This window comes from Hyperolius riggenbachi, chromosome 3, assembly GCF_040937935.1.
Source record: "Hyperolius riggenbachi isolate aHypRig1 chromosome 3, aHypRig1.pri, whole genome shotgun sequence".
NCBI lineage: Eukaryota > Metazoa > Chordata > Amphibia > Anura > Hyperoliidae > Hyperolius > Hyperolius riggenbachi.
Window position 1 is genome coordinate 239864970 of NC_090648.1, and position 23437 is coordinate 239888406.

General features: G+C 43.7%; 1 protein-coding gene across 1 annotated transcript in view; it reads left to right on the top strand.

The window, feature by feature from the left end:
- The window catches only part of LOC137562283 (collagen alpha-1(VII) chain-like), a 519927-nt gene that overhangs the window by 80054 nt on the left and 416436 nt on the right, over positions 1-23437 (top strand). Inside the window, exons 23-29 of the mRNA XM_068273618.1 lie at positions 1509-1632; positions 1751-1894; positions 13291-13478; positions 14783-14860; positions 20337-20354; positions 20472-20498; positions 23361-23432. Of these exons, the coding sequence (XP_068129719.1) occupies positions 1509-1632; positions 1751-1894; positions 13291-13478; positions 14783-14860; positions 20337-20354; positions 20472-20498; positions 23361-23432 (651 nt within the window). The remainder of the gene's footprint in view (positions 1-1508; positions 1633-1750; positions 1895-13290; positions 13479-14782; positions 14861-20336; positions 20355-20471; positions 20499-23360; positions 23433-23437) is intronic.

Genomic DNA, 23437 nt, shown 5'->3' on the forward strand with positions numbered 1-23437 from the left:
GCTGGAACAACAAAACAAAAGGCATGTACATGTGCCAACTCCCCTTCATGATCATTTCCCTTGCCGCGGTCATTGCTTCATTGTGGACAGACCAAATTTGATCAGCTGGACAGTCACTGTTGTTCTATCATTGAGCTACCACAGCCCGGCGACCATATGGGCTTGAAAATCGCCACGGCCTGCACTCTCGCCATGGTGCGCACCAGTCCAGCACGGCCGTCACAACACAAACAGCTGTTTGCAGTGCATTACACAGTGAGTTTGGTGTGTCAGTGTGAAGCAGTGCTCTAATTACACTCCCTGATTGATGTATACACATGCAAGATGTTTTAAAGAGACTCTGTAACAAATTGTTTATCTTTATTTCTTCTATGCTATAAGTTCCTATGCCTTTTCTAATGTGGTCTGGCTTACTGCAGCTTTTCCTAATTGCACAGTAGCTGTGTTATCTCTGTTATATGATCTAATCTTCTCTCTATAGTCGGCACAGTCAGGCTGAGGCAGTCAGACTGGAATGTGCAGGGCTGCTTGTGATTAGCTAGAAGCTGTACACACCCCCTGCAGGCTCTGTGTGACTAACACACTCTGCTTAGCTGAGCCTATTAGAAGCTGGTTAGTTTGTTTGTAAACACTGCCTAAAACTGGCAATTACAAGCCAGGTTTGCAGCAGAGAATGGCAGAAACAGCACAGAGGGGACCAGGAGCACATAATGAATAGAATGGTATGCTTTTTATTGTAAGAATTTCAGAGTACAGATTCTCTTTAAAGCACTTTAAACCCTGCAATTTAGCATTCAATGTGATTTCTGCCCTTAAAACGCTGCTTTGCGTCAAATCCAGGTTTCCCGGGACTTTTGGCATCTATCCCACTCATCTATGCAAAAACTCAGATGTTAGACCCCTTGAAACATCTTTTCCATCACTTTTGTGGCCAGCATAAATGTTTCTAGTTTTCAAAGTTCGCCTCCCCATTGAAGTCTATTGCATTTCGCAAAAGTTCGCAAGTTCGCGAACGTTTGCGGAAGTTCGCGAACGTTTGCGGAGGTTCGCGAACCTAAAATTGGAGGTTCGGGCCATCTCTAGTAATCATTAAGAGACACTGTAGCGAAAAAAATATATGTGATATAATTATTTGTATGTGTAGTACAGCTAAGAAATAAAACATTAGGAGCAGGGACACAAGTCTAATATTGTTTCCAGTAAAGGAAAAGCTAAGAAACTCACTTTTGTGGCCAGCATAAGTGTTTCTAGTTTTCAAAGTTCGCATCCCCATTGAAGTCTATTGCGGTTTGCGGAAGTTCGCGAACCGAAAATCAGAGGTTCAGGCCATCACTCTGCCGTGCAGATTTTTTTCTGCACGACAAACCGCACACAATCCCGCACAAGTGGAAACCGGCCCATCCACTTCTATTGCTTGTGCGAATCTGCATGCAGATTCGCTGTAGTGGAAACGGCCCTAAGGTTTATTTTTTTCATAGTGTTGTTGATTAATGCCTGTTGTTTATTAGATTGCAATAGTTCAATACAGTGAAGAACCCAGGACAGAATTTCACTTGAACCAACACAAGGACAGGAATTCTGTTTTAAAGGCCATACGAAACATGCAGTATTTTGGTGGAGATACCAGAACAGGTGAGCAGTACATACTGGAGTGAAGGCATAAGGAAAACAAGTTGATGATACCAGCATTATTAATGGTGTAGAGAATTGTAACTGTGTCTTAACAAAGTTGTTCTGTTCTTTTATTCAGGTCGTGGTATTGGGCATGTTGTTAAGGAGCTCTTCCAGATGTCTAAAGGGATGAGGCCATCATCTCCTCACTTAATTTTGCTAATAACTGATGGACAATCACAGGACAATGTCATGCAGCCATCCAGAGTAGCTCATGCCTTAGGTAAACAATATTTACATTTCTGTTATTTGTATAGCCCCAGAATATTGAGCATCACTTTGTAGATCACACAGCTCTTTGTTCCTGCAGGAATATATCTTTTAATAATTGCAGCACACTCATACGTAGTGAGGATCGTAATCTGATAATTACGATTACGCAAAATTTTGCATAAATTTCCACAATTATGCATATATGTAATTACATATTCGTAATTCAATTGACTTTGTATAATCATTTGTAATTGCGCATGAATTTACGCATAATTTAAGTGTAATTTTGTGCCAACTTAGGCATTAACCAGTTCCAGATTTCTGCTACGTATATATACGCCCCTGTGCTTACCTCTAGCAGATCAGGGGCGTATATTACGCACTGTTTACTCACCGTCGCCAATCGCGATTCCAGTGCCGTTTCCGCCGCATCCCCGTTCTTCTGTGTTCAGGGCATGAGAATAATCCATTCTCAGCCCTGATCCCCGTGCCGATATGAATGGGAGAGAGAGCATCTCTCATTCATAACCCCAAGGAAACTGTTACAAACAGTTTCGTTCCTATCTGCTGTAAACAGCAGACAGTGAGCTAAGTGTAGTGCCATCTTGTGGCCAAAAAGTAAAATACATCCATATACACCCTAATATACCATAATACACTCTTACATTCAGACATGTATTTAAATATTTACTATTGTTAAACCCCTTCCACCCCTAACCCATAGTTATCAAAATAAAACTTGTAAATAAAAAATGAAAAAAAATTACAACATAAAAAAAACCCCTACATAAATAGTTACCTTAGGGACTTTTTAAATATGTATGTTATGTCGATATATTAATGTTGCTTTTGTAAATAAAAGCCTATAATTATGTTTATAGTATAAAAAAAACACTAAACTGAAAAAATACATCTTTGTTTCCAAATAAAATATTATCGCCATACATTGTACTAGGGACGCAATTTAGGTGTTGTAATAAACGGGACGAATGGGCAAAAAAAATGTGACTGTTTTACCTACAATAGCACTTTTTTTTTTAAACTACAATGGCTGTAAACTAAGAAATGATAAATTTTTACAACTTTTCTCTTCTTCTTCCTGTAAAATGCATATATAATAAAATAATTCTTAGCAAAAAGTAGTGCCCAAAGAAAGCCTAGTGTGTCCCGCAAAAAAATAATATATAGATCGTTTCAGTGTGTTAAGTAGTCATAAAGTTATTGGCGAATGAATGGGAGGTGCATTATGTGAAAATTGCTCTGGTCTTGAAGTGGTAAAAACATGTGGTAGGGAAGTGGTTAAATATCAAAACCCCCATACATGCTATTGCTACCAAAATTGCTACATATGTTAAAGGAAACCTAAACTGAAAAAAATTAGTTTTACTTACCTGTGGCTTCTACCAGCCCCATGCAGCCATCCGGTGCCCTCGCAGTCACTCATGGCTCTTCCGGTGCCCCGCTGCAAGCTAGTTTCGTTTTTGCCGACTGGGAGTCGGCTGGCCGTTATGCGTACCTTTTTACGCATTCCCACTGGTGCAGGAAGCTATCGCGGGCATTAATAAATACATTTTACGTGTTATGGGTGCAATGTGTAAAAATTTACACCCGTACCGCGTAAAAATGTACGTGGCAGCGGGGGACCGGAAGAGCCATGAGTGACTGCGAGGGCACAGGATGGCTGCATGGGGCTGGTAGAAGCCCCAGGTAAGTGAAACTCATTTTTTTTTCGGTTTAGGTTTCCTTTAAAAAGAATAGTGGGTACAAGGAAAAAAATAATTTTTCAAAAATACGTTGTAGTTTAAAATCAATTTTAAATATGCAAAGAAAAATGGTTTTTAAACCCAGAAAAATTGGTTTTAATTTTTTTTTTGTATATTTAAAATAAAATCGATTTTCTCAAAAACTACATGGTCTTTTTTAACAATTCTTTTTGTAAATTGTACCCACTATTCTTCTTAAAGTGAATGGGAACCGCATTTAAAAAAAAATGAAGCAAATACCTAAGGAGAGGGAAGGCTCTGGATGGTATAGAGCCTTCCGTCTCCTCTCTCGGTGCCTTCTATCCTGTACTGACTCCCCCCCCCGTTTCAATCCCCTGCCGATGGGGTATTTGGAAGTCTTCGGGAGCCGTGTCCCCCCGAAGACATGCAGCTCCATACTGCACAGGCGTGAGTGTGCAAGAGAGTGTGCTTGCTACAGGGCCGCCCTTCTTCAGGAGCACTCGGGCTCCCTGAAGACTTCTGAAGCCTCATTCGGCCGGGTAAAGCAGTATTTGACTAAATTAGTCAAATACTGCTACTGGGCGAGCCAGTACTGGAACGAGGGGACCAGGAGAGGAGCGGGAAGGCTCTATAGGACCCAGAGCCTTCCCTCTCCTTGGGTATCTGTCTCATTTTTTTAAATGCGGTTCCTATTCACTTTACCATATGTAGAAATTTTGGTAGCAATAGTATGTATTGGGGCTTTGCTATTCACCGCCAAAGTTGACATGAAATTACGAGTAAATTCCCGCTTAATTGCGATTAGGAACAATAAACTACGAAATTAATTACGATATGCCCCCGAAATTTTGCAGTACCATTAAAATGTGTAATTGCATATTACGATGCGTAATTACGCATGAGCGTAATTTCATACGCACTATAGAGCCAATTAGGTCATATTCCAAGTAACATGTACTAGAACAAAACAGAACAGAAGTATAAAAGGGTTCAGGTCAGTGTACTTGAAAAAACCTAATATAAATACAATGTAATCCTTCCATATAACAAAATATGACTATGTTCTCACTTTGCAAACATAAGACATTGCCGTAGTTTTGGAATACTCTATATCATGATATGTATGCTACTCTTTTTGAGATCCAGTAATTGCACAGCTCAGTTCTATCATAGGCATTGCAATGAATTAAATCTCCCACATGCAGGTTAATCGGTGTCATCTAGGTCAAATCAGGCCAGAATTTGAGCATACGTTATTTATTAGTGTGTGTGTTCACTCACATAAAGGTGCCCATACATTACATTACGACATCGATATCCATGCAGATTTGACTTTAATATATTTCTGACCAAAGTCGATTAAAAGGATCTATTCAGCATGCAGGAAACATCTTGCTTGAAAGGGCTCTGGTAGGTGTGCAGTGGTAGCAGCATTCAAAATCCAGACAACTGACAGACTCCCCCTGGGTCAGTCTTTCCCCTTGTGTGATGTGTGTCCCTCAGGCTTGTGGTGTGGAAGTGGTGTTTCAGCTCACCTATCCACAGGTGCGCCTCCTTCTGTCTCCTGTTTTCTCTCCATTGCATCAGGGTGCTTGTGTACCGCAACCTGACAGCATGTACAAGGTCATGTACATGTGCATGCGTCTGCATAAAAGCGGTGGTGGACGCTGGACACCAGTCTTACATCCAGGTTTCTTTTGAACAGGTAATATGGATGTAACAATCATGTCATAGAACAGGGTGTGGTTAAGCACCGCATCCGCAATCACAAAGGACCTGGGGGGTACATATTACATGGGGAAGATCTGGGGGCCCGACATACAGAGGTGGCTGCACAAATTTCCAATAGTTTCAATGCTGAAATCTATTGAAAATATGTGTGCATTTTACTGGTGACAATAGATCTGTGATAAGATGTGATCAGACAGATCTATCTGATCGTCAAATCTGCTAACCATCTGCCTTAAAGGACAACCATAGTGAGAGGGATATGGAGGCTGACATATTTTTTTCCTTTTAAGCAATACCAGTTGCCTGGCTATCCTGCTGATCCTCTGCCTCTAATAAAAGCATGAAAACATTTTACAAGTTATTGTGTAGGTAAAGCTTCTCAGAACCCAGCAGTGGTGCAGATATTGACCTCCGGACCTCTGTGCAGTATTTGGATCTGGGCTCCCTCTTGTGTGGGGGCAAGGTCCAAATTCCACACCGGGAGCATAAATTCTGCATTGGCGTTAAATAATGTGCACTAGAGCCCGATCTGAGAAGCAGGAAGCACAGAGCACTTGTGGTGCAGAAAAGACAGATGGGACCTCCAGCGCCTGGAATTTGTAAGAGGTAAATGAGTGCGTGCTGCCTGCAATCTTCCAGTTGGGGGCGGAGTTACACTGCGGCTGCATGCAGTGAGGCAAGAGCCCAACAAATAAGGAAGAGTGTGTGTGTCAGGATGTGTGGACCCCCTGGAGGATGGGCCCATTCGCTGCAGCGACCAGCAACTGCTGCACCTGCGGACCCTACGCCATTGGATCCCAGCATTAATGACCACCTTTCACCAGAATATTTGCAGCAGACTGAATCTACATATATATATAGCTCTGGAAATGCATGGTTGATCAGGAAATGCAGACATTTTCAACTGCTTCTAAAGCAACAAAACTAACTCTCTTCTGCAATCAATTAAATTATAATGAAGCACCTCTGTAGGAATTCTTTAAAAAAAAAAGTAGGGTCACTTTGTAGAGAGCAGTAGCAATGCACAGGATTTTATCAAGCAGTAGTAGTAGTGCAGACGTCACAAACAAGATGGTGGGATGCATATAGACAGTGGCGGCTCCAGGAATTTTTTTTAGGGGGTGCTATGCAGGTGCTGGACCAATTTCCGGGGGAGCTGACGACCTGCGGCAAAAAATGGGTGTAGCCACAACCTAAAATGGGCGTGGTCATGACCGGATGAGGGCGGGGCTAACTGTAATTTAAAGTGAACCCAGGGTGAGAGTGATATGGTGGCTGCCATATTTATTTCCTTTAAACAATTCTAGTTGCCTGGCAGCCCTGCTGATCTATTGGCTGCAGTAGTGAACTGAATTACACCAGAAACAAGCATGCAGCTAATCTTGTCAGTTCTGACAATATTGTCAGAAACCCCTGACCTGCTGCATGCTTGTTCAGGGTCTATGGTTGAAAGAATTAGAGGCAGACTACCAACACGGCAGCCAGGCAGCTGGTATTACTTAAAAGGAGATAAATATGGCAGCCTCAATATTATTCTCACCTCGGGTTCCCTTTAAAAGTGCAACGCAAAGACAGAGGGCCCAAGTTTTGGTGACCCTTTCCCCAGAAAATTCACAGAATTGTGCAGGTTTTCTCAAGAAAATACACGTAATGTGAGCAGATTTGAACAAAAAACACGTTCAATGACCTCAATATGCACAATCGTTATCAGATATGACCCCAATATGCACAATCGTTATCAGATATAACCCCAATATGCACAATCGTTATCAGATATGACCCCAATATGCACAATCGTTATCAGATATGACCCCAATATGCACAATCGTTATCAGATATGACCCCAATATGCACAATCGTTATCAGATATGACCCCAATATGCACAACCGTTATCAGATATGACCCCAATATGCACAACCGTTATCAGATCTGGCCCCAATATGCACAATCCTTATCAGATCTGGCCTCAATATGCACAATCCTTATCAAATCTGACCCCAATATGCACAATCCTTATCAGATCTGACCCCAATCGGCAGCACCACCTGAAAAAGAAAAGAAAAACCCATTTACTCACCTAGTCAGAAGACCTCCTGTTCCGACCTCCTCCTCTTCCGACCTCCTTGTGGCGCGCAGCTCAGCTCCCACGATCCTCTTCCTTCCTGCAGCAACCTGCATCCGGCAAGCGGGAAAATGGCCGCCCGAAGCCCTGCACTGCAGACTCCAAGTCTGCAGAGCAGGGCTTCGGGCGGCCATCTTACCGTAGCCCTGCCTGCTGCTCCGGGCTGCTGCTGTGAACTGACTCGGTGTCTCTTAGATGACTTAAAGTCAGTTCATGCCAGGGGGTGCTTGGACAAATTTAGGGGGTGCTTGAGCACCCCCAAGCACCCCCCTGGCGCCGCCACTGCATATAGAACAGAATTAACAGTAGAAATTTTGATACGCAAGTCTGTCACATCAAGATGCACAGTGTCACATTTTTGAAGTATGCATCATCATACATTGTTATTAAACTTTATTTAACCACTTCGGTACCAGCAGCCTCTGCCCCCTTAAGGACCAGAGGCTGCTGGTACGCTAAAACGCCGCATTCCGACGAATCGCCGCAATAAACCGTCGTTCCTGCCGGTCACGCCGCTCTGTCCCTGCCACAGGCTGCTCTCTCTGCCGTCTCTATGACGGCAGAGCGCTATGCTGCGGTCAGGAGCCGCTTTCATTGGCTTCTGACCCTGTCACTCAATGTAAGCCACTGGGATTGGCTTACAGTAATGATAGGGCCAGGAGCCAATGAAAACGTCCCCTGCCTGGCTCACAGTGCTCTGCCATCATAGCGGCGGCAGGGCAGCACATTGCGGCGGGTAGAAAGCGGCGGGAACGGGCGGGGATGTGCGGTGAGTTTACGTCCGGTCAGAACCGCAGCACCACCCGCCCAACGTAGATTTAAACTGCGTCGGTCCGCAAAAAGTTATAAAGCGCTAACATATACTCAGCACTGTACAGTAGATAGGGGAGACATTACAGCAATAAACTATGTTACACAAGGACATTATAGCATTTAACAATTCTTCACAAAATAGTGAAGTAACAATGTAGGGATAAGTATAGCAGATGAGTCACCGATTCTATATGGTGGTGGAGAAGAGCACAAGGGAAGGACAGCACTGCTTACAATCTAAGAGGCTGGGAAGAGGGACACATGGGAATTGGGGTGTAAATCCAAGGTAGAGGGATAGAGCTATGAAAATAGCAGCAGGCTGACAATGGTGAACAGATGGCTCTTGAAGGCCTGCTTGAATGAGTTGAAAGCGGGGTTTAAGCCTGATGGGGAAAGGGATTTGCATAGAATAGAGGTGGATCTTGGAAGTCCTGGAGCCTCAAAAGTGATGCGAGTGGTGGATATCCATAGAGTGTCGGAGGAGCAGAGAGAGCAGGGTGAGGAGTATCTCTGGATGAGGACGAGATGTACAAAGAGGAGGTATGGTGGATGGATTTGTATGCCAGTGAGAGCTGTTTAAATTTAATTCTGAGGGGGGCTGGGAGCCAGTGAAGGGACATGAGAAGAAGGGACAGCTGAAGAGGAGTGGTGGGAGGAGTCAATGAGCCTGGCAGCTGCATCAATGAGAAGCTGCAGGGGTTGGAGACTGGTCTCAGGAAGTACAGAAAGGATGGGATTGCAGTAGTCTTTCATCATGATTGTACATTTACACAAATACATAGTACACATATGGTATGTGTACCCGGATCTAAGAAAATAATTTCATCATTAGTTTGACAAGATATATTTCGTTTTTGGGATTATTGGAAGACACGTTTAATATCAATTGTTTAGCTGGAATTAGACTGAATAGAATGATAGGACACAAAGCTGCAAGTATCTCTGTGCTTACTGAAATTATGTTTTGTTTCGAGAAAAGTGCACTCCCTTCAGTTTAGCCTTATATATTGAACGGTTTACAAAAAACCCTTCAATATATGCAATATATGTTTAAGTCTGCATACTTTGTGTTTTGGTACATGTAACACACAACCATTCCATTGTGTGTTTTCTAATTGTTACATGCATTTACCTAATTTTAAGACCTGCTCAGGACCAGATATTTTTTAAATATGTCATGAATCATGTTATGCAAAACCTTACAATTGAAAAAAAAAGGTACTGTAGTTTCCGCCATATAAGACGCACTTTTTTTCTCCCCAAAAAATAGGGAGAAAAAGGCCCTGCATATTATACGGCAAAGACAGGGAATCCCCGACTTATGGACGCCCGCTGATATGAACCGCCGACCCGGTGTCATCGGGTTATTCCCTGCCTTTGTGCCTGCTGTGGCTGTCTCCCCCTCACTTGCCTCTACCCCCTCCTTCTTGTGTCACCAGTAGTGTTGGGCGAACAGTGTTCGCCACTGTTCAGGTTCTGCAGAACATCACCCTGTTCGGGTGATGTTCGAGTTCGGCCGAACACCTGATGGTGTTCGGCCAAACTGTTCGGCCATATGGCCGAACTAAGAGCGCATGGCCGAACGTTCCCTGAACGTTCGGCTAGCGCTGTGATTGGCCGAACGTGTCACGTGGTTCGGACCCGAACACGCTCTGATTGGCCGAACGGGTCACGTGGTTCGGGTAAATAAATACCCGATCCACGTCATTTCTCCGCCATTTGTCTGTGGGTTTAGCTTTGGGTAGGCAGGCAGGGTAGTTCTCTCTCCAGCCAGGCTAGCCAGGGTCCCCCGGTCATTGTGTCGCTGCTGGGAATAGTAGTACACCGCTCACTCACACTATATAGCATTGTGTTTACTTCCACTCTGTGTCTCTCTGCTGGGAACAGTAGTACACCGTTTACCCTGTATAGCATTGTGCTCTGTGTCGCTGCTGGGAATAGTAGTACACCGCTCACCAACACTATATACCATTGTGTTTACTGCCACTCTGTGTCTCTCTGCTGGGAACAGTAGTACACCGTTTACCCTGTATAGCATTGTGCTCTGTGTCGCTGCTGGGAATAGTAGTACACCGCTCAGCCACACTATATAGCATTGTGTTTACTGCCACTCTGTGTGTCTGCTGGGAACAGTAGTACACCGCTCACCCTGTATAGCATTGTGCTCTGTGTCGCTGCTGGGAATAGTAGTACACCGCTCACCCACACTATATAGCATTGAGTTTACTGCCACTCTGTGTGTCTGCTGGGAACAGTAGTACACCGCTCACCCTGTATAGCATTGTGCTCTGTGTTGCTGCTGGGAATAGTAGTACACCGCTCACCCACACTATATAGCATTGTGTTTACTGCCACTCTGTGTGTCTGCTGGGAATAGTAGTACACCGCTCAGCCACACTATATAGCATTGTGTTTACTGCCACTCTGTGTGTCTGCTGGGAACAGTAGTACACCGCTCACCCAACACTGTATAGCATTGTGCTCTGTGTCGCTGCTGGGAATAGTAGTACACCGCTCACCCGCCACTGTATAGCATTTCTGTACTGCCACTGTACTGCTGCCAGTCAGCGTGTACTTTTACGGATAAGTAAAATGAAGAAGAAATCCTGTGAAAGAGGGAGGGGCAAGGAAAGAGGTGTTCCCCCTGACGGTTCACGTACAGGCCACAGTGGAGCACCGAAGAAAACCCACTCAATACAGCCCATGTTGTCCAGGAAATCAACCCTCACAAATCCAAAAGAACAGGACCAGATAATTAATTGGATGACCTCTCTTTATGGCTGCATGGCGGCAAAAAGCATGCTATCTGCACGCTTCTTGTCCTCATGCAAGGCCTGGGTTGTTGTGTATGAAAGCGTGGCCTTCTCCTCCTGCGCCTCCTCCTGTTCCATCACGTGTGCTGCTGCTGGGTTAGCGTTGCCGGTCCCTGTTTATGGAACCTCTTATCTTTATTACATTTATGACTGCATGGCGGCAAAATGCATGCTATCCGCACGCTTCTTGTCCTCATGCAAGGCCTGGGTTGTTATGTCTCAAAGCGTGGCCTTCTCCTCCTGCGCCTCCTCCTGTTCCATCATGTGTGCTGCTGCTGGGTTAGCGTTTCCGGTCCCTGTTTATGGAACCTCTTATCTTTATTACATTTATGACTGCATGGCGGCAAAATGCATGCTATCCGCACGCTTCTTGTCCTCATGCAAGGCCTGGGTTGTTGTGTCTCAAAGCGTGGCCTTCTCCTCCTGCGCCTCCTCCTGTTCCATCACGTGTGCTGCTGCTGGTGTAGCGTTGCCGGTCCCTGTTTATTGAACCTCTTATCTTTATTACATTTATGACTGCATGGCGGCAAAAAGCATGCTATCCGCACGCTTCTAGTCCTCATGCAAGGCCTGGGTTGTTGTGTCTCAAAGCGTGGCCTTCTCCTCCTGCGCCTCCTCCTGTTCCATCACGTGTGCTGCTGCTGGGTTAGCGTTGCCGGTCCCTGTTTATGGAACCTCTTATCTTTATTACATTTATGACTGCATGGCAGCAAAAAGCATGCTATCCGCACGCTTCTTCTTGTCCTCATGCAAGGCCTGGGTTGTTGTGTCTCAAAGCGTGGCCTTCTCCTCCTGCGCCTCCTCCTGTTCCATCACGTGTGCTGCTGCTGGTGTAGCGTTGCCGGTCCCTGTTTATGGAACCTCTTATCTTTATTACATTTATGACTGCATGGCGGCAAAATGCATGCTACCTGTGCAAAGAAAACAGACATTTCCCGCATTTAAAAGACAGTTTTCCCTTTGAAACTTTAAAATCGATTTTCTCAAAAACTATAAGCTCTTTTTGCTATTTTTTTTCCTCTTGTACCCACTCCCAAGGTGCACATACCCTGTAAATTTGGGGTATGTAGCATGTAAGGAGGCTTTACAAAGCACGAAAGTTCGGGTCCCCATTGACTTCCATTATGTTCGGAGTTCGGCGCGAACACCCGAACATCGCGGCCATGTTCGGTGAACGTTCGCGAACCCGAACATCCAGGTGTTCGCCCAACACTAGTCACCAGGTCCCTCCAGTGTGAGAAGTGGCAGCGGCAGCAGCTTACCTCCTCCACCTTGCCCGCGGAGATTGAAGACATCCAGCTTCTGTGTGCAGCTTCCTCTAGTACCGGCTTCTAATGACACGTCATCAAGCATGTGTCATTAGAAGCCGGCACTAGAGGAAGCCGCACACAGAAGTTGTATGTCTTCAATCGCTGCGGGCAAGGTGGAGGAGGTAAGCTGCTGCTGCTTCTCACATGGGGGTCCCGGCAACACAATGGGGGGTAGAGGCAAGCAGGGGGGGGGGGGGGAGACAGCCACAGCAGGCACACACGGAGGAGACCGGAGGGCACTTGGGGAAGAAAGGAGGACATATAGGGATGACAGCAGGACACTTGGGTGTGACAGTAGGACACGTGGGGAGACAGGACACTTGGGGGTGACAGCAGGACACTTGGGTGTGACAGCAGGACACTTGGGGTGACAGCAGGACACTTGGGGGAGACAGGAGGACACTTGGGGGTGACAGGAGGAGACATGGGGACACAGGAGGACACCATTTGGGGCAGGTCATGTACAAGATGCTCCTGAAATATGGACACACCAGGTTTAGTTTATATTATTTTTCCCTGGTTTTTGGCCTCTAAACCTAGGTGCGTCTTATATTCCGCGTCTTATACTGCGAATAATACAGTACTTTCTTTTTTCATGATTGTACACAAGCATGTGGTACACATATGTTACGTGTACACTGAGAACATTTCTCAGCATCAGTGTAACAAGATACATTTTATTTTGTGGATTGCTAAAAGTGGAATTTAACCACTGTACTGGAAAACAACACAAAGCACAAGTCAAACTAATTACAGCAGTGTAGTGTGTTACTATGTTACTATGTTATACAAAGTTTATATATTGATAGGCATACACTGTATATACAGGGACAGGATGATTCAGAATAGTTTGTACTTTCCTTTATGTATCTTGAACCACCTTTTGTTTTAGGTATTCGGATGCTTGCTGTTGGTGTGAGTGCTGCCAATATGGATGAGCTGAAAAGCATCATGATGCATCGCAATCTGAATGACATATTCTTTGTCAGTTCATTTGATGACTTCCCCTTGATTGTTCAAGAACTGATAGAAACCATTTGTACTGAAACTGAGAGACCAGAGAATGTGCATCCTGTAGCGGTAAAGAACTGATGTTTTTATAATATTCTGCATGCATCAGACTCATTTTACCTCAAGGAACTGAAATTCCTGAGCGACTGATTCTGTTTACCTTATGTGTTTTGCTGACTGCACTGTGTACATATCACTGTACACTGTGTTCCTTTACAAATTATCTCACAAGATGGTTCATTTTGTGTAAGTATTTTTTTCTTGGAAAACAAATACTGATATTACTTATTATAAAGGATGCAAAACAGAACTAATGTTTTATTTTTACATGAACAGTATTGTGGTAATTTGTTGTTAATGTTGCAGCAACTAATTGTATCTACATTCTCTATTTATTTTAAAGCAGGAGGGACAGCCATACTATTTCAGGAAAACACACACACATATAAGTAGATAAATAATTACATAACATATGTATTGTACTTTCCCCATTTTTTTCAGTGAATTTTATTTAGTAAATAAAGAGAAAACTGTTCCTGGCATTTTCCATTTTGACTTCTTCTGATTGAAGCCAATCCTGATGTCATTTCCTCCCTTATTCTTTTTTTTCTCTTAGAAACTGCACTGTCATATCTAGTTTGCTTTATAAACATGTGAGCACATTATAGATCATATTTCAGCAGCTCACAAAACTGCCCTCAGCCAATCAGTGAGAAGCAGGAATGTGATGACAATCTTTCTTCTCATCGGCAATGTACCAAATAGAGCCAGGCTGACTGAGATAAGATTTATTACAGCAGAAACATTACTGTCTGACAAACATTTCTGACTGAGAATTCCTGGGGAGTTGAGGACTACTGAAACGAGAGGTATATGGAGGCTGCCATATTTATTGCCTTTTCAGTAACACACTGCACTGCTGTAATTAGATTGGAGTGCTTGCAAGCAATACAGGGTAAGGTTGCAAGCTGCATAATAAACATAGAGCAGTAGGTAAATGGAATTTGATTTTATGGCTGGCAATCCCGCTTTAATGTAGTCTGTCACTTTCAAACATGGCAAGTGCCTCTCTGCTGAATTACTAACGAGTAACATTCTGTGTCCCTGATGCTGTTTCTGGTGACGCATGTTATTTATATTGTTTTTGTTTTTAACTATCAGTCAGTTCCTGAGAGGGATTTGCAGATTCATAGATCACTAAGAATATATCAGTATGAAATAGTAGCATTGGTAATTTGGTGCTGTGATAAGACACTAAGGCAAAATCATCAGTGAGACTTGGACTTTCCACTAGTTAGCAGTAGTTACTGTACATTGGCCTTTTATATGGTACTAGCATGTTAAGAACTGAGAACTTTACTTTTCTTTTATAGAGTGTCAAGCCAGAGGCAGAAAGAGCAGAGACCATTCCTCAGGAACCAGCAGGACCATGCACATCTTCATGCCCAAAAGTAACATATTCAAACTATAATATCATTGCCTGTGAGAGTTGTATGACTGATCGTTCCTTTCATACATTTAGGGAAATAGTTATAAAATATACGGGTATGGGTACAGTTTATGATCTCCTACCTTCAGAAGTAAAACCGTATATCTATTAATATCCGGTGAACTGGTTATTTATGATGCACTTACCCCTAATAGGGGGAGCAATTGGATACCAATAACCTTGAATTACAAACCAGGGAACCAATTTCTCACAATGCGTATCAATTTATTAAAGTATCAAAATGCATCGAACACCCCAATAGCCCAACTCCCTTCCCCCTAAAAACAATGCCTATGTAGATTGGAGCACTCTTCTCATTCACACACCAGCACATGCAAACTACTGTTCTTGACCAAGTAGATGTGGTGTCCTGTTGGATGTTAAGACTGATATATACTGCAGTTTTTCACAAGATGTCATAATAACCTCTAATGTAAGTCTGTTAGAGATGCCTCCGTATCACAGTTCTAATTAGATGACTTCAACTTTAACAGGGCAGTTTCTAGGCTAAATTTCACCCAGTTCGAGAGTCCAAAAATATGCCCCCCCCCCCCCAACCCTCCCCCCCTTCCCCAAAATCAGAGCTGCTGAGAGAAATCATGTCAAAAGGCTTCTTGAAACCAACTCACCATTTTTATTTATTTTCTCAAAAAATTTTTTACTTATGCTTAACACAAGGTTTATTGAGAGAAAAAAAATATAATAAATTGCAACACTTCACTAAAAGGTGCAGGCAGGGTGATCCAGGAGAACTGTAGCCCTGGGCTGGTTGGCTGGCTGGTTGGTGGTCAGACTCTGGCCTGGTGGTCAGAGCCCACCATGGTCTGACTGTGACTCCCTGGCTGGGGATTGGGGGGGTACTCTTTTTGCCCTGGGCTGGTTGGTGGTCAGACTCTGACCACCAGCCCAGGGCAAAAAGAGGAATTCAAGATAAAGTGTTGCGCCCAATTCGATAGCAGCAGAAACTGTAGAAGGGGTCCCACTTCCTTATTAGATAATGCAAAATCACCAAAAACAGACTGCGCTTGTCAAATGGAAAATTAAAATCTTTAATAAAATTGTGAATAAACGACCTATGTATAAAATTGTGTGTATATATATATATATATATATATATATATATATATATATATTATAGATGAAGATATATTGCTTATTACTGTTAAAAATGATAACGCCTAAAATGACGGGGTGGTGGTGTCTTTACTCCTCAATGGATTTATTGCACATTAATATTCTGTATTAATGTGAAAGTGAAGACTACGGAGGGTAAGATTGTATAGCACCTTACAGATGATCATTTAGCCGTATGCTGCATATTCAGTGACTATTTCAACCATATCAGCGGTTCAGACATGGAAAATAGTGTCATAAATACAGAATATTAATGTGCAATAAATCCATTGAGGAGTAAAGACACCACCACCCCGTCATTTTAGGCGTTATCATTTTTAAAAGTATTAAGCAATATATCTTCATCTATAATAGAAGATAACACTTTCGTTCATTTTTATATAAGCTTTTTTCCACACAAGCTATATATATATATATATATATATATATATATATATATATATATATATATATATATATATATATATACATATACATATATACATATACATACACACACACACACACACACACAATTTTATACATAGGTCGTTTATTCACAATTTTATTAAAGATTTTAATTTTCAATTTGACAAGCGCAGTCTGTTTTAGGTGATTTTCCAGGGCAAAAAGAGCACCCCCTACCCCCAGCCAGGGAGGGACACTGTCAGACCATCAGACCATCCACCACCATGGTGGGTTCTTCTGAGTCTGACCACCAGGCCAGCCCAGGGCAAAAAGAGCGCCCCCCTCCCCCTCCCCACTCCCCCCACGTCAGAATGAGAGGCAGTGCAGTACATAGACTGCCTGCCTAGGCTAGTACTTACCATGATGTTGTTGTTGCCCATGCCCATCATCAGAACTGGATTCTTGGCCGGGAAGTCAGGCGCCGGGCCAGAATCGGTGGGGGTCCGGGTGGCCGTGGGGGACAGGTGCTAGCAGGCAGCGGCAGCAAGGGCCAGACAGGCACACACACAGTAGCAGCAGCAGTGGCAGCGAGGAGCCCGACTGGCCAAAAGACTCCACCTGTTCTGGGGCTGGGCACTGCTGCTGCACAGGAAACGTCCGTCCGTGACAGGATCATCGCGCGGTCTCTCCTGTCACGTGACGTGACGTCAACACGCAGGTCAGGAGCACCCAGAAGGATCATCTAGCTAGGAACAGAAGCCGGTGATCGCGCTGGTGCGCACAGCTCCTCCTGCCTCTTGCTGCACCGCGTCCGCGCGTCACCGGCTCTAGCACTGCAGTGACATGACGTCACATCCTTCTCCTTCTGCCTGGCGCCCCCCCAAACTGTCTGTCATCGGCGCCCCGTTCAGCAGAACCGGCTGAACGGGGCAAGAAACGGCCCTGAACTTTAACTATAACTGCATAGTAATATTTTCCCAAAAGCTTCCGCAGACTGTAGTCACATTTGCTCCGCAATTACTGAGTTACCAAATGCTTTAAAACTTGTGCAACAGCTTTAAAACTTGTGCAAAGTCAGCTTTATCCAATGCTGCACAGCAGCACTCACCACCTCTTCATAGCACTGACCGCCTCCTCTAATGGCACTTCCGTTAGGCTTGTATCCCGCAGCTTACACCGCCGTCACATGCTATTGATGAGGATACTATGGTGAATCTTCCCTGGCCGGTCAGACTAAAGCGATCCATGTGCGGGTAGAGGGACACTAAGCATCACGTGCTCTCACTCCGGCGGCAACCATGCCTGCATACGCTTTACGCCCACTCAGGTCACGTGGGCTTCCTCAGTGCATCTGCTGTACCTCATGCTTTTTAAAACAGTATCTTTTTATCAAAATATAAAATAACACATCCTAAGTGTAATTTCACTGGAAAACTAGGTTAGTTTATTTAGTTGGCATTAGCATTATTAATGCTATATCCATACCATTCGGATTGTACTGTGAGACCCTCTAATAACCCATAAACTTACTATCATTGACTAACTTTTGTTTTGAACCAAGATCTCCAGACATCCCCATGACTTGTGTTAGCTGCTTTTTTTTTTTTACAATAGCAGACCAGGGATTCTTTGGATTCCCTCTGCCCTGGTATTCTAAGCCAATGCAACTACATGCATAATAATTCCACCTCTCCAGGGGTTTGGACAGAGGATGTCGATACATGAATAACCCTTAGCCCAGGCATGACATTTTTTTTCAAAAAATCACCCCACACAAGAAAAAAAAAATATTAAAGGGAACAAGAGACGTTAGGGGAAAGATTTTATACATACCTGGGGCTTCCTCCAGCCCCATACGCACGGATCGCTCCCACGCCGCCATCCTCTGCTGCCTGGATCCGCCGGTACCGGGTCCCGTCATTGCCGCCAGTCGGCCGGAAGACGCGGCCAATTGTCCGCATCACACGGGGCTCCTTCCATATACGTACGCGTGAGGCTGCCTACTGCGCAGCCGCATGCGTACGGGTATGGAGGGAGCCCCTGTGATGCGGTCCGCCGGAAGTGACGGGACCTGGTACCGCCGATACAGGAAGCGGAGGATGGCAGTGTGGGAGCGATCCAGGCTTATGGGGCTGGAAGAAGCCCCAGGTATGTATAAAAGCTTAAAAGCTTTTTCTATTTTTTTTTTTAACGTTCCTCTCTGGTTCCCTTTAAAGACATTATTAAAAACAAAACGACAACAAAATAATCTTATTGTGCAGTGCTCTGTAGTAATCCATTTCTATTTGCACATCCTCAAGAGTCCTCCTAAAATCACAATTGAAAAGTCCCATTGAACTACTACTGCAATACTGTAAAGCATCTTTAAATCTCCCACCAGGACTCCCCATTGGTTTATTGATCCTGACCAATCAGAACCCTTCTTGAGTTACCACTAGCATTGCTTCAATTTGCCTCTGTTTTGTCAGCCAAAGATGCTGGATTTAATAGATCCTGAATGTAAACACTATTCAAGTCAATTGCAAAGATATGTACAGGTGTGGGGGCACTTGTGTGTTGGAGGGCAACATTTACAGTCTTGCAGGGTCTGTTACACTGGGGTTGATGCACTATATGCCTGTAAATTTGCCTGTGAATTTGCCATGCACAGACAGTACACAGCATTGTGCACTTAGCACAACCCGTCGTACTTAGGTAATGTGCATATTCAGCGGAGGCTCCAGCTTCAGATTTTTTGTGGGGGCTCAAAAAGGGCACAATGGCTGGCCAGCGGAGCTCACAGGGGAAATTTGTGAAAAATGGGCGTGGTAATTGACATCATGTGGGTGGGGCTAACTGTAATGTAGTTTTACCAGCTAATGTAGTCACATAAGAAAAATATGAAGTAAATGCACATAATGACAGACAGCGTTTCCCCCGTAATTGCACGTAATGAGAGACAGCATTTCACCAGTAAATGCACGTAATGAGAGACAGCGTTTCACCAGTAAATGCACATAATGACAGACAGCCTTTCACCAGTAAATGCATGTAATGAGAGACAGCCTTTCACCAGTAAATGCACATAAGAGACAGCTTTTCACCAGTAAATGTATGTATGCAGCATATTTCTGTGGTAATGTGCGTTACACTATTTGCATAATGCGTGTTACTGTAGCAACATGCGCATAGCCTAAGTACCATGGGGTATCACTAATTGTACAATGGGTGCTACTGAAATGACACAAGTATCTGTAAACTTTACCGGCATATAGTAAATCAACTCCACTGTTACAGAAACACTAAAAGTAATTTCTGAAACTCAAAAGGGCAACATAGTATGTTTGCACAGCAACATACTTTATATGTCGGCATTTATATTTAAAAATATTTTTGTACGCAATGTCAGTTGCATCCCCACAAAATTAAATTTAAAAAAGAGCTAAAGATTTATTTATTGCAGGAAGACCCCCTCCCTAGTGCATCATGGACCATGCTACTGTCTTGGATCCATGATGCAACACAAGCATAATTGTTGATTGTCTTGCTACTGCTGACAGACATTTTGGTAACTTGTGATGTAACAGATGTTTTGTTTTTTTCATCCTGTAGAAGAAAAATATTACAGCATTAAAATACATTATAAAACACTAACTATATTATATTAATATATTGAAACAAATAGTAATTTTAGGCAGACCTGAAGGGAAAGACAGTGTCAAGGTTTAGGCCAGGATCTGCCACGGTCTCAGAACCATGCTACAACACAAACATGGCCGATGCTTGACTTACTACTGTTGATATAAACAGTGGCTACCTGTGATGAGATATTTGTAGGTACTTTTAAGTATCAGTTTTTAAGAAAATTCGTTATTAGAATGTGTGTGATTATTTCAGTTTTGGATTAATAAAATAACAATATTCTTTCAATTCCACAGGGCCAAAAAGGTGAAAAGGTAAGACACCACTAATCCCTCAAAAAAAAGAGAATGTCAGCAGAGATCACTTTATATGTCAGTTGCAATAGTTGTCTCGTATTCTGAATTCACAGTTTTTTCAATTATTTTTTGCAGGGTGAAAAGGGGCCACCAGGGTCACCTGTGAGTATATTGTTTAAATTGTTGTGATTTTCTGAATTGAAATCTACTCAAGAAAGAATGTACAGTGACCCTGAAGCAATACTGTGCAATGTAAACAGAGACTATAATGATAAACTGTATGATCAGAGTTTATGTTCTATAAAAACTGCTTGTGTAGAGATTAGAGAAGATGCAAGTGAAACTGAGAATAAAGTTAGCTATGTTCCTGAGTTTCACTGTTGACCAATGAAGCTATTGAAGAACCAACTGAGAAACTTGAAAGGTCAAAGAGGAGTGACTTAGTGTAGGTACTAAGATGCTTCCACTTGAAAATGATGCTTAAAGTGAACCCGAGGTAAGAGTGATATGGAGGTTGCCATATTTATTTCCTTTTAAACAATGCCAGGCAGTCCTGGTGATCTATTTGGCTGCAGTCGTGTCTGAATAACACCAGAAACAAGCATGCAGCTAATCTTGTCAATTTTGACAATATTGTCAAGACCATCTGCTTCATGCGTGTTCAGGGTCTATAGCTAAATGTATTAGAGGCAGAGGATCAGCAGGACTGCCAGGCAACTGGTATTGCTTAACCTTCCTGGCGGTAACCCCGAACGTAGTTCGGGGTAAGCCGCGCAGGAGGTTTTCTCAGGCCCTGCTGGGCCGATTTACTTAATTTTTTTTGCTGGACGCAGCTAGCACTTTGCTAGCTGCGCCAGCACACCGATCGCCGCCACCCTGTGCACGATCGCCGCTATCCGTCGCGGTGCGCAGCCCCCCCCCCCAGACCCAGTGCGCTGCCTGGCCAATCAGTGCCAGGCAGCGCCGAGGGGTGGATCAGGACTCCCAATGACGTCACGACGTCGGTGACGTCATCCCTCCAGGAAATCCCGTTCTTTGAATGGGATTTCCTGATCAAAGCGGGCGGGGGCCCTGGGCTCGCTACATGATTTAAAAAAAAAAAAAACTGCTGCGCTGCCTCCTGGCGGAATTTTTTATACCGCCAGGAGGGTTAAAAGGAAGTAAACATGGCAGCCTCCATATCACTCTCACCTTGGGTTCACTTTAACAATAGTAATAATTTTCTTAGATATATTTGTGGAACAAAATATTACAGTGTTCAGCATTTTTCACCATTGATTATACTTTATCATCATATGCTCAGTTTATTTTGTCAAAGTTTATTCAGGATCGCTTAAAATTTTATTTCCAGTTTTGCAGATCAATAAGTTTAGTTGCAGGTGGTTTTATATAATATAAAATATTGCAGCGCAGCTGCATGACAATGCCTTTCTAGCAGGTTCAGAAGGTGTATACATCTAAAAAGGGCACTGTGGTAATTTTGGCACGGGACATAGCTGCTAGTAGAATATCAGTAAAATTACTAATATTCTACTAGTGGTCAGTGGATTTTCTGAAACCTAACCCTATTCTCACACTAACCTGTTGTGTCTCACACTAATGAAATGGCTCTGACAATGGACTAATGGGGAACCCCGGCTGTAGATTCAAAGATGCTTTCCCCGGGCTCCAATGCACACTAATTACAGTGACAGATACACTTTAATTACGCGACCCAACTTGCGGCTAGCGGCGGGTGATTAGCGGCAGGATATATGATGACAGGGGTGACAGCGCTGCTATGTGTGGGGCTTTAGAGATGTGCGGTAACCTGACGGGGAGTTCAGGGGGTATCCTTATTAAAGGAAACTCCCAGATGCAGCGGTGCAACACATGCGTTAGCTCTTTGCAGGTCTAAGCTAACGCTCTTGTCTGCCGGGAAGCTTTGCTTCCTGGCGACATGAAAAGGGCAATTGGATAGTGTGTAAAGAACTTGCTGGGCAAATGTTGTGCTAAGGCTTATTTTCAGTGGATGTCTTATATTTCTTTGAACCCACAAGTTCCTGTGCTGTGTGTCCTCTTGCCTTCCCCGCTGTTCCACCTCTTCCTCTGTTAGATCCACCTTTTGTGTGCCCCAGTGTCCCACTTGTACCTTTAGTGTTCTCCTGGTGCCCCCTCTGAACCAATGTCCTCCTATATCCCCTAAACTCTTGTGTCCCATATAACCCTGTATCCTCCTGGTGTCCACTGTATCCTCCTGGTGTCCCCGTGTCCTCCAATGTCCCCCGTGCTTCCTCCTACCCCTAGCACCATGTATCGCTGTCCCCCGTGTCCTGCAATGTCCCCCTAATTCTCTTCTTCCCTCCAGCTCTATGCTGCTGTGCCCCCAATCTTCAGCCTATGGGGAAGAAGTTCAGCAACATGTCTACAGGTGCCGATGATCTTGTAGGCTGGACCATGGCTCTGTTATTGGTCCAATCACTGCACTCGCTGGGATTGGCCCAATGACAGAGCCTTGGTCCTGCACGTGAGACCATCGACTCCAGTAGAAACACAAGTTGTCATAATTTTTCCCCTTACTGCAGCTAGGGCTTACTTTTGGGGTAAGGGCTTATATTTCAAGCATGCTTAAAATTCCTGCTAAGGCTTACTTTCAGGGAATGTCTTAATTTCAGGGAAAGAGGATAGGGAGTGTTCTCCCAGGTTCAAATATATTGTCTACATGGAGTCTATGCTACGGGTTCATACTAGGCTGAGTTCAGTATCACAAAGGTGGCAAGTAAGGCTGTATCTTAAGTGGCATTAGACTGAGCCAAAAGGGAACCACATTTAGAATGTATACATTTTAAAAATGCCTTGTCCTTCCAAAGCTGTGGTGTATGCCCCTGCTGTTATTCGTACTTGACAATTGTAATTATGTAAGATTTAACTTTTAATGTTAATTTTGATGTTTCTCAGTTGAATCCACGGTCAAAACAGTAGAGGTACTGGAACCTACATTTAACAGTGATTTGTGTTTATGGCAAATCATTTTTTTTCTGTTAGTCTTTTACAGGATTACAGACTGGTGGCTTTGATCTTCTTAACTTGAACTCCAAAGGAGAAAAAGGAGAACGAGTAAG